General features: G+C 39.1%; 1 protein-coding gene across 1 annotated transcript in view; it reads right to left on the bottom strand.

Moving 5' to 3' along the window:
* CPED1 (cadherin like and PC-esterase domain containing 1) overlaps nucleotides 1-12,812 on the bottom strand; it is a 147,610-nt gene that overhangs the window by 103,004 nt on the left and 31,794 nt on the right. Inside the window, exons 4-5 of the mRNA XM_027720851.2 lie at nucleotides 12,036-12,142; nucleotides 10,083-10,158 (exon numbers count right to left, since the gene is read on the bottom strand). Coding sequence (XP_027576652.1) covers nucleotides 10,083-10,158; nucleotides 12,036-12,142 — 183 coding nt within the window. The remainder of the gene's footprint in view (nucleotides 1-10,082; nucleotides 10,159-12,035; nucleotides 12,143-12,812) is intronic.

Genomic DNA, 12,812 nt, shown 5'->3' on the forward strand with positions numbered 1-12,812 from the left:
TTAAAAATATGTTTTTAATTGTGTTGCTAAGGCAACAAGTGAGCAGTATCATATTAACTCACAAGACAGAGTCTGAAAATAATGAGATGAGATTTATACCTATATTTACCCCTCCTAAATGAGAGTTTTAGTTGTTTCAGGGAAATACAAAAGACTAATTCATTTGATATAACATTAATTGATTTGATATAACAAAAAAAAGTAAAACAAATGGGTAGGGACAGATGAAAAAGAGAAATGTCCTTGAATTCTCAAACTACTGGGTAGAAGATCCTTAGTATTGCCCTAAGTCATTGCAAAATGTCTCAATGTTAAAAAAAAAAAAGGAAACCTGCCATCTGTTAAAGAAGAGAAAGTTAAAAAAATTCAGGGTGCTGGTGATGAGCATTGAGAACTAAGAAAGGGAGAATTGTCATAAATTATTCCTCATGTTATAAGGCATTCTGTTTGCATGGTGCCTTACACCGCTCTACTGGTTTTGTGTTGGCATCCACCTGGGACAGAGTCCATTGCAAGGTGGCTGTAAGAAGTAGTGAGACTGTCAGAACGTGCTTGCATCTTTGAGATGACACAGAGCATGTACATCATCAGGCAGAGTTAAGAGGGAGTGACAGTCCCTCAATTTGGTAAATCTACTCCTAGTAACCAATGAATACAATTTTCATAATAATAAAAAGACATCAGTAGGGCTGAACTGAGCATTCAGCTACATCAGTTCTCATGGCAACTCTTCACCTGCTCCTGCACTCAAAAGCAGTAACAGTGTTTATTAGAGCTGTGTATTTGTTAATCAACATTATCATCAATGAAAATTAGCCTGCAGTGCCTTTACTGTTTGCAGTAATTGCCATGTTTTTCCATCTTGAAATCACTCTACAAGCTGTTGTTAATTAACCAGTCCTTTTGAAGTATGTAAACAACATCAACATTTTATAATGGAAGAGGTGAGGCAGGCTCAGCAGTTGATATTTGTCACGCAGCTTGGAAAACCAAGTTAGAAAGAGTTCCAGCATCCAGATTACATTCATGTCCAGATAACATCCCTGCTTTCAAAAATCCAAATCTTAAGACCAGTAATTTCTGTAGCAGACTCTAAAGATCGAAAGGAAAAAAAGTAAACTACAAAAGAACATTTTTCCTTTTAAAGTGGCTATGCAGTAAGTGAAATGCTACACAAACTGCTGTTTTTCCTGAGGAGCAGCTGCAGGCTTTGCCACAAGTACTTTTTGCTGCTGCCATTTGTGATGATCCTGTGTAAAGCAAAGGGCCTAAGGCTGGATATGTGCTTTCGCTTTAAAAAAAACCAGAAAGCTTCCCTTCCTTGAAATTCTGGCTTGAAAAAGGTTTCTGATGCTGACATCTCTGGAATGATACCACTGAAAACACGACAAACAGCACTACTTTACCACTGCCTAGGGTGTTCATCGTGAGGCCATGTTGATGGGTAAGGAAGCCACTACAGGTTCTCAACCGAATTCACACATCAGCCCTCTAACCACAACAACAGGTAAAAGACAGACCTAAGAACAGTTGCAGGGCACATCTGAAAAGGAGGTGTAAGATCCAACAAAGCAAGTCAACACATCCAGATAAAAAAAATTAAGCACCTCTTTGTCATGTGAACTGACAGTAGATACTGTCCTGTCAACTGCAATCTCTTGAAGTACAACAGTCAAACATATCACTTAACAGTGACAATTGATACCTAATGCAGCAGCCTCGTTGACATCTAATGAGGCCTTTCAAGTGTTTTACACAGCTATGACTCCTTGTTCTCTCTTTCAGTCTCCAGCTTCTAAGGTATTTTCTTGTCTTTGGCTCAGAAGTGAAGATTTAAGACATACACAATAAAGAATAGCTGATTTACGAGTACAACGTGTGGCTAAGCAAAAGGTTTACCAAGAGTTAGAAGTATATTTGGACAAATTAAGACTTCCTGGAGCAGAGCAAAGCTGCAGCCACCTGAACTGGTGGTAAATGGAACACTTAGGTTAACATGAACATCTGGCAATCTGCAAAGGTGAGGAATTCAGCAGGAGAATACCCTACGGGTTGAACTAAGTGGGTAACACTCAGTTAAAGAAAAGGAAACAAGATGAATGAGAATGTGTCCTCTTCTTTATCTTTCCTTTTATAGTATCCTTTGGTGTTACAAGGAGGGTTATGATATAGTTTTGTTAGTTTCGGTTTTTTACTTTGTTCAACATCAAATAGACTGTATTTTATACACTTCAAACATGAAGCAAGGAAAAATCAAGACTATTTTCTGTGAAAAAAGGTCATTTTGTTTCTAAAGTGCCCATCAACTGTCAGATCTGTTACAAACATTTCAAGAGCGATTCAGTCACCTTGGGAGCTACTGGTTGTTTAAAGAAGCATGAAGTTAGAGAAGGGATGCAATGGAACTGAAGTGCTGTGCTTTGTTCTGGGCCCAGCACATTGTTAATTTCTTTCATAAGGTGAAAGCTCAGTGCATTTGTACTTGTAGGGTGCTCATCTGATGCTTTTCAAGCAGGAAAGACATTACTTTAGAACATGGAAGTACATTGATCCTGAAAGTATACAGGAGTCTTTCCATCTGCATAGGCACCTTGTGAACTTCTTCCTAAATTTTCATAGTGGTAGTCTGTTTCTATCAGGAGCCTGAATTCTCTCACATATGAAAAAAAAAGAGAATTATAGTCACCTCATGCCCTTTATCATCAGTTTCTACCACACAATATTCAGGAAATACTGATGTCCTCTCTGTCAGCCTTGCAGGTTTGCTTTCTGACAGGGCACCTCAGTGAATTAGAAGAACTCCACATTGCATCGTGTTCTAGGATCATCCAACTTCCTGACTGATGTGGGCTGCTGGAAAACAAAGAGTTTATTTATGATACAGACCAGGCAAGCTGCATTGCTACAACCTGGTCTTCTTCTGGTATTTCAGCTGGACAATTTTCCAGCCCTTGTCGGTTGGAAAGGTGTGTTTAACAGCTGCAAAGATTGCTCCACATCAGGAGATGCTTAAAAAGCTTTCATAGATTCTTAAGCAGACTTTTGAGCACCTCCAGGACTAAGAGATTTTGATCAAAATAAAGCCTAGTACCCAGTACCTCTGGCTCAGTCAGGTATAGCAACTTTCTCTAAGCTGCGTAACTATGAAAGTAATGAGCATTGAAAGTGTATTTTTTTTTTTCATTTTTCAATGTTGATTTTGGAGGATGGATGATTTCAGTTGAACTACCACCACTATGTGCCTTGAGACTTGTCACAGAAAGCAAACCTATCCTATTTAATTGCTTCCTGTTACCCATTTGAACTATTGGATGAAAAGACTGAAACAAAAGACTCCCCTATTGATTATACATTATGAGGACGCTAAAGAAAGAGAGAAAAACTTTAAGACTCAGTTTTATAACCTGTGCATTTAGAAACTGTGAAACTCAAAGTAGACAATGAGTATTTGAAGGAAATTAGGAAGACTAGGGCAATCCTAGCCCCAGTGAAGTCCTGGAAAAACTTCCATGGATTTCACTGGAATGTCGTTTCTTGTTTGATATTTAAAACTCCTGGCATGGTCTTGACATGTGTTTCAAGCTTCATTTGTGATGTGCACATTGCTGCAGGTTCAATATCCCACCCACTACTGACTATTGATCCAGCTATCCTTAAAAGGTTTTCATATTCAAAAAACACAGTAATCCCACCCTCTGTAATACAGTTAATCTGAAAGCAACCCACCCTGGATATTTAGAATGAAGAAATGTCAAACTACTTGTGATTTCTGAAAATTTAAACTATCCTAAATACATTTAGTATTAAAAGCCAAACAATTTTATAGTAAAGCAGATATAGAGGGAAATTAATTTAAACTGTGGGTTGAAATGCACTGAAATTCATGCCAAAAAACACCCGTGAAGTTTCAGAGTTAAAAAGATAAAATGAGGATCATTTGTATGATATTGTTTATTTTCCTCTTTAAAAACATCAGGAAATACAGCTTCAGTCTAGATCAATCATTTACCATGTTTATTTTATCTCTGTTTTGACAGGTGAATTAAAAACAGTATTTATTGAATACAGTGTTTGCTTTTTCATTCCTAAAGCATCCTCACAGGTAAGCATTAGAGGTTTGGGGGTTTTTTTCCAACATTTTCCAGAAGGGCTGCTTCTTCTGTGTGCATCTTTCATACTAGAACTTAATTATACAGATAAGCTATAAAACTCTGGAAAAATCAAGTCAGTGAAAATGCTGGCTGATTACATGATTACATGATTAGAGCCACAATTCTGTACTAGTAACAGGGTAGAATATAGAATAGTGTAGGCCAAGTAATTAAATTAATTTGGCTTACTTTAATTAATTAATTTACTTCTTTTCAGACTACTCATATTTGTTGTTCTTACAGAAGTACGTTCTTGTCCTAGCTGAGATCTGTCACTGTTGTAAAACCAAAGAAGCCCACATAGTTTATAATCAAATTAACTGAAAAGAATCAGATATTGGTTTTATTGGCCATTCTTGAGACTCTTAGCAACTTCAGTAGCAGAAAGGTAGTAGGCACAAACCTGATCAGAGCTGGTGTGCAAACATTTACAGGGACCAGCTGGCAAAAGAAATTATAACCAAAATTAAAAAATCATGTTCCAGTCACAGAGATGTTGAATTATTACAACAGAAAACAAATTGATTCTATAGCTTCTCTTGTCCATAGGTGGCTCCACTGGGTCTTGCTTCCTACTATCAGCTTGTAACCCTTCCTGCTGAATCCACAGTAACCCAGGGACACTGGGGACAGGCAAGAGAGATTTGCTAGGCAGGAGGAGAGGAAAGCTGGCATGGGGTTAGCACCAGACCGTAAACACATCACATAGTGAGAGCACAGTCACAGAGCTGGACTATCTTGGCTCTCCCTCCTACACAATTTCATTAGGACTATGCCCATCCCAAGACCTTCTGTGTGATTGATGCTGTTGGCCAGGCCGGCAGGTGATCAGAAGAGCACATAAGGCTGGTAAACACTTGTAAAGTCTCTGCACTAGTGACATTAATAAAAAGAAACATAGAAGCTGTATAGTAAAAGTATTTCTTAAAAAAAGGATCAGTGATCTGTGTGAGTAGAGAAAACAACTATGCGTGGCACAGGCTGGGCCCTGGAAGTGATGAAGCAAGACAAATGCTTATATGGGAAGACAGACTAGTATGAAATCCTTAGGGAACAGGAAAATCAGGGAGGCAATGCTATAAGCAATTTTACTATTTTCCCAGGCAAAACCTGTTAAAGAGACTATTTGTTGTACATGCATCAGGGTGCCTTTCCTGTGCCTTAAACTGAATCTGAGGAACTCTGCTCACACTGTGGACCTTAGTCCTCTTCATCTCTCATCTGAGCATAGTTCCAGGAGGCATCCAAGTGCAGTTTTTAATGCACCTGTGGTGTGATACCAAGTATGAACACCTGAAATCTCTCTGACAGTTGTTTTCCAATCTCAGAAAGCTTCTAGGTTTGGGTTGTTTGCAGGAAGATTTAATTTCCAGATCACTGCAACTGCTGCAGCTTTTGCTGACCTGAACAATAAATGCCAGGAGCCTTCCTTCATCATCCATTAGCCATACCAGAATCTCCTCATGGCCCAAGTCCCATATAGTGAGCAGAGATCAGGTGCTTGATTAAAAACTGGGCCAAATGCCCTGTAAAAGCAGAAGTGAAACCAATCTTCTCATACTGAGCAGCAAGCACTTATCAGTGTTGAAATTTAGGATTTGTTACTATTCTTATCCTTTCTTAACCTCCTTGCTTCTCTCCTAGAAAGCAGTCATCACTGGTATGTGCATAATTTTTCCCCCCGTAGAGACAAAAGGAATATGAAGTGTGAGACTGACAAAAATATTTTCCATTAGAGACAAAGCAAAGAAACAAGCACTGGCATAGTACTTTCTACAAAACCATTTTCTTTCCTATAAAACAAGGGTATGAGAATGGGCGTGCTCTCTTAAATACGAAACCTATCAGTTTAAGAGTTGTGCAACAAGAAATAGAATAACATTTTTTAAAAAAAACCTTTACCACTGATTATCCATATCAACACTGTCATAACACATAGTAAATCCAGTAGTCCCATCCTCTCAGCCTTTCTGCCTGATATTTCTTTCTACAGCTTACTATGTCTTTAATAAGATGGCATAATTCTTTGTGTTTTCACTTTTACAGGAAATTGCTTGGCTCCTTGGAGGCTAACTAAATGACAAACACAGTAATAACAAACCCACTGATCCTCTTCAACAGGAATTGCAGAGAAGCCCTGTTGACTCAAACACACAAGAGTGAAAGTACATGACTGATTTGAAAGGAAACAAACTGTTCTGTGAGGAAATACTGATGAAAACCATTATTTCTGTGGAAAACTTTAAAATTGAGCATCAAACAAATCCTACTAAATGGCAACTTAACAGTTGTTGGAAAGAAAGATCTGTTGGAGAATGCAAGCAAAAGGAAGTAGAAAGAACTGGCTTTATCAGGTGAATGGAAGGGGAGCATCTGAAGTCTTGCCTCTAGAAGTTTGCTTTAACTAATGCCTTTTTGTCCATTTAACCTGAAATCAAGTTATTTACCCTTCTGATTCTAATTTCACCTTCTATGGATGAATTTCACTCATATAAAATTACATTTCACATATCCACTGATTCTAAATGGGATTAATTTCTGAGTTGAAACACTTTGAGATCCGGCCCACACAAAGATGACCCCGCTTACCAGAGTCTACGACATCAGTGTAGTCTATACAGTCAGTGTGGAGCAATTCAGCTAACCCTAAATTATGCTGAAAGTAAATGCTCTTTTCAGCTTGCTCACTCTACATACTCAGTGTTAAATTCAGGTACCTACAGACATACATCTATTGCTGTCTAGGACACCACAGGATATCCCTCTGAACCTGCAGCTGCTGGACAAAAGCAGATGGGTCCTGTGCCAAATCTGCCCACCCTACTGGGCGTGCTGGATTCTCTGTGGCATCTCAAGTGGCATAAGAATCTTGTGTTGAATCCGCTACCTCAGCCCCTAGACCACATGCTGATGTGGAGACACCTAGATTTAAGAGATGGATTTTATTTTTACATTAAAACACTTCAGCTAATTTAGGTTCAAAACCATTTTTACTGGTAACTGAAAGGTGACAGTTGATCTTTTTCTATATGATAGTCCTTCAGCAGACTGCTAGAATAATCCTCCATTGCTGGGATTTCCGCATCAGTCACAAGGCCTTTTCTCTTTGCCAGGAAAGTACTAAAAATATAAGTAAGTAATAAGATACTTACAAATGGTACTTCCCTGAAGAGGAAATGTGGTGGGTTGACCCTGGCTAGATGCCAGGTGCCTACCAAAGCCTCTCTATCACTCAGCTAGAAAGGTGAGAGAAATTATAATGAGATGCTCATGGGTCAGGATAAAGATAGGGAGAGATCAGTCATTAATTACCAACATGGGCAAAACAGACTCAACTAAAATTTATTACCAGACAAATCAGAGTAGGATAATGAGAAACAAAACCATCTCTTAAAACACCTTCCCCACATCCCTCCCTTCTTCCCAGATTCAATTTCACTCCTGATACTCTACCTCCTCCCTGCCCAGAGAGGGGAATGGAGGCTGTGGTCAGTTCATCACATATTGCCTCTGCTGACCCTTCCTTCTCAGGGGGAGGACTCCTCTTCCTCTGCTCCAACATGGAGTTCCTTCCCACAGGAGACAATCCTCCATGAACTTCTCCAAGGTGAGCCCTTCCCCTGTACTGCAGTTCTTCATGAACTGCTCCAACATGGGTTCCTCCCATGGGGTGCACTAACTCAGGAACTGCCTGCTTGAACATGGGCTCCTCTCTCCACAGGTCCTGCCAGGAGCCTGCTCCAGCATGTGCTTCCCACAGGGTCACAGATTTCTTCAGGCATTCACCTCCCCTGATGTGGTCCCCCAAGGGCTGCAGATGGATATCTGTTCCACCATGGACCTGAACAGTTGACTCACTATGGTCTGCACCACAGGCTGCAGGGGAACCTCTGCTCTGGCACCTGGAGCACGTCCTCCCCCTCTTTCTCCACTGACCTGGGTGTCTGCAGGGTTATTCCTCTCACATATTCTCACTCCTCTCTCCAGCTGCTGTTGTACTGTTGTTTTTTCCCCCTTCTTATATACATCATCCCACAGGTGCTTCCACCATTCTTGATGGGCTCAGCCTTAGCCACAGCAGCTCCAGCTCGGAGCAGGCTAGAACTGGCTCTGTTGGACCTGGGGGAAGCTTCTGGCAGCTTCTCACAGAAGCCATCCCTGTGACTCCCCACTACCAAAAGCTTACCATAAAAACCCAATACAGGAGAAAACAACAAACAGCTTATCAGAAGTGGCATACACAAAGTGGTTTTACCACAGTTTATGGACAGCAGTGGAAATGTGCATATTTGAAGGGGAAAGTTCTGTGTGGTTAGTGCCTCTGGTGCTTGTGGTAGCAAAAGAATAAAACCACTGCAATTGGCCTTTCTCCAAGTAGCAGGGCAAAGTAATGTTTTTTAAAGGTAATCTCTTACAACATGAGCAGGACATACCAATTTCTGAAGACCTTGACATTTTTAGAAATCTGCTTAATTTTTTCTGAAACTGGTACTATATCAGAATACTTTCTAACTCACTTCCAGGGAACCAAGGCACTAGGCACCACTGAAGACATGCTAAAACTCAGACAAAACAGAATGTCACTTACCTGGTGTAATATGACTTCATGAAAAAACACTCACAGGACCTGGATAGATGTTTATTACACTACATATTCCTTATGATCAGTTTTGACAATGTACTGCACCAGGAAAATCTAAAGGTCCAATTTAAACTGACCTTCAATGTACAGTTCTTTTAAGGGAAACACTTCACAGCTTTTAAATATTGATCCATCTTTAAATGAAACAGCACAAAAATTAAAAGGGAAAAATACGATATACTTAGGTTAGGAACCATCTAATCTCAAATTTAATCAAGCATCCAAATGTGAAACATTTAATCTAAGCTACTTGTCTAGGCCCCATTTACAGTCAGTGATGAGAGGTAACTGGATTGTAAGTACCTGCAGAGGGTAATTCAACACACCTATTTTAAACACATATTTTAGGATAAAAAGAAATAGTATTTGTAGGTGTATCTCTCTCTCCATTGACTTAAATGAAAGACTAGAATACTGCTGCAGAAGATACCTAACTTGTAAATGGTTAAATGAGATGTAAAGAATCCTTTCCTATGTATTAGATTTTAGCATATATATAAAAAAGGTGAGAGAGAGAGGGGAAGGGAGAGAGGGGAGGGGAGGAAAAAAATTAAAAATCAGACATATAATTGCAAACAAGGTTAAATACTAATGGAATAAACATGGAGTTAGTTGTTATTGGATTACAGAACAAATCAAGAAAAAGACAAAATTTCTTATTAATAAAGTTTATATTGTGAAGGTAGATCATAAATTCAAAATAGCATCGATGATGGATATCGAGTAGTGTAACTGAGATCATAGTGTGTCCCTCTGTAGTGTAAATAACCCCAAGAGAGTGCACAATAGTTTTTTTCCAGTTTCTATTCAAAGCTGAGTTTTACCAATGATAAATTAGAATTCTCTGGCAACTTGCCCATAACCTTTAAACTTTTCTGGTTGATGATCTTAATACACAAAGGCTTTATATCAGTAAATTATGTCTGGATGGGAACCAAACTCTGACTATACTACTCCTTCTCCATGCCACAACATTTTTGTAAAGCTGAACAAACATATTACACTGAACCCAGGGCTTTGAAGAGTAAACACCAATACACTACAGTAACACAAAACAGTCCAAAAATAAAACACTTATAGCCAAATTATTTCTGCAATATGCAATAGCCAAACAATGCAGTATCTTTACCTGAAAAGACACTGCATAACTGTACTCTGTATTTAAGTGGTGTCTGAAATGGATTACCATTCTTGTTTAATTTTTTCCCTCTATGCATTCATGACTAAAAATAAAACAGAATTGTAAGCCCGACCATCATCACATATTGAATTTGAAGAAATTAGATTACCTGAAAAGGCTTTTGTTATCTGGCATAATCCCTCTTTTCTGCAAAGGAAATGCTGGATTTCTGGAAGTAGGTTTACCTGTATGTAAGAAGAGAAATTTTAATGATTTCATTCAGAAAAGCATTCTTTTTCCTTCAATGGAAAAAGCCTTCAATGGGTCTGTGTTCAATTTATCAGAGACACTTCATGTGCGAAACTCCTGCCAGTGTCAAAAGGAAATTACAACACTGCCATCCCTGCAATGTGGGATAATGAAGTTAAGGTGTGGACTCTTCCTCCATGGCCATCACAAAACAAAATTTTAGACCTACATCTCTCCTCCTGGCTGCTGAGTTTTCACCTGTTCCCTGTCCCCTTTTCAGTCTCTGCAGGTTCTCTATTCTCTGCAGTTACCAACTGCTTTCCCTCCCTGCATGGAAATACCCCATGCCTCTTGAATGACTGTGCTTGGGATCAGTGGAAAGCAAACGTAGCTGAACCACTTCCAGGCTCTGCAACAAAGAACTGTGTTGCACTGTGGTATGGACATGCCAGCAGAGAGTAATATTACTCAATATTTAAAGCTATCTGAAGGTCTGGGCCATCTGGTTTAAGTCCCCGCTCTGCTACAGACTTCCTGAGAGAACTTGGACAATTCCTTTGATCACCTTGTGTCTCAGTTATTCATGTGTGAAGCTTCTGGACATTGCAGCATGCTGTAAGGATTATTATATTTCACAGCATTAGAGGCTCAGATATGATAATATAGGCAGACTGAGCAAAAAGCAGCTTGCAGAAGCCTGGGACGTTTTATCATCTGAACTCTGAATTCAAAGTATGTGTACTTCTAGCAAACTGGAACTGCTACAAAAATTTCAGTTTGAATACACTTAGATAAGGCATCCTGTCCCAGGGAACCCCAGTGTACATGCTCCAAGCTCTGACTTCTGTGGACACCAATTGTTTTTTGTATCTTCATGAACTTCATACCTGAGGCACTTTCTAAAAGCAGTTCCACTTCTCCCAGACCCTCAAGTTGGAGTCTATAATTTAGGGTCTTACCGTTATTATCTGTGCCATTTTACTTTAAATACAAGTCAACTGTACCTATAGCTTGGTCAAATCTTTTCAAAGACTTACATATTTTTATTAACAGGCCAGTTCTCTATTTAGACGTTATGTATCTAAGTAACCTAAATTGTGCCCACAACACACTCAAGTGAAAAAAAAAAAAGCAATCCTGAAAATACCAAGAAATATTGGCACTACCAATGCTTTGGACCATGAGTAAGCAGTTTGCAGTGCCAGAACAAGGAACTCCCTTGAAGGACCTGGAGGAGAACACTGGTCTAGCTAACACATTATCAATTGTAGGAGCACTGTCGCTGTTTGGAGAGGCGCCTAAATTATGTTTACAAAAGAGCAATTACAACAGGTGAAACTCAACAGTGATATAAGATGTGAAGCCTAAATTTGTCCAGCTCTATCTTCTGCCTATGCTATTATTCTGAAATATTGTGTGCATTTTCTAATTGTTTCTTCCCATTTCTAAAGGCTCTTTTCCAATGGGGTAAATTGCTTAAATTTCCCTTGACTTCTGTAGACACTTTTGCTGCCAGACATGCTGGTTGATGGTGGCCAAGAACACAAAAATTTAAGCTCAAGAACAGAAAAGGGAAACTTGACACCCAATTGTACTAATTTTCAGTATTTACACGGAAACACATCCAAACTAACCTCCTGTGTCTAAATGAGAAATTGCTTTTGATCACTGGGAGCGATATAGAGAATTAAATGCTGGTATCTGACAAGTATTTCACAGTAAATAGAAAACATAAAAAAACTTTTTTAATTGCTGCTAAATCATGGTGCTGTGGTATAAAATAAGGATTAGATAATTTTCTTTTTATGCGGGCTGAAAATTTGGCCTAGCCTGTCCATCCATTCCCACAAAAGATAACACAATAATCTCATACCTTCTGGAACAACTCTAGATTATGCAAGTCTTCTGTTTGAATGCAGCCAGTACCAGTATTTTTTCTGGAAGATAAGCAGATCAAAAGATCCCAAGGGTTTATACCACCTATCCAGAAAGAAAAGAAGCACATTGAGAAAGAAAATGTCATGTGATTCCTGTTTGCGCAAAAAATACTTAAGAGCCAAATCCTAAAGAACAGTAAATGGTTGGAGTGCTAAATACCTGAATCGCTACAGCTGGCAGCAGGATAAAAGACATATTTGCGACCAAAGTTCAAGCTTTGGAACTATATATAGGTGTTTCACAGTTGGCATTTCCTGTTATCCCTGCCTGCTGATGTTCAAACCCTGCTGCTTAGCATTCGGAAATTAAAAAGTTCACTAATATGATGCTGCTTTAAGTTGTTCCTTTTTTTTTTTTAACTCTTCAGCATGCTCACTTATAATACACATGCAATATATGCAATATGATTTTCTGAAGTCTTTATTGGGAAGCAAATTTCAGAGGCATTAATACTATGGTCATGCTATTGCAAGCAGCAGGAATTTCTAGCCTGAATTTTGGTGTAGTAGCTTCCTAAATATTAGACACCTAACTGCCAGATCTAGAACTGATGTACAAGTGGGAATGAAGTTCCTAGCTTCCGAGCTAGTGCTGATGCTTCCTTTCGGGGGCAAAAGAGACCTGTGAGATCATGGGGTTCTATTATCAGAAAACAAGCAACACCAGAATCAGACATAGCTGCTTGAAGAAGAGACAGAACTAAATTGCACCA

This window comes from Pipra filicauda, unplaced genomic scaffold, assembly GCF_003945595.2.
Source record: "Pipra filicauda isolate LSUMZ 115617 unplaced genomic scaffold, ASM394559v2 scaffold113_size4260070_pilon, whole genome shotgun sequence".
In the NCBI taxonomy this organism is placed as follows: Eukaryota; Metazoa; Chordata; class Aves; order Passeriformes; family Pipridae; genus Pipra; species Pipra filicauda.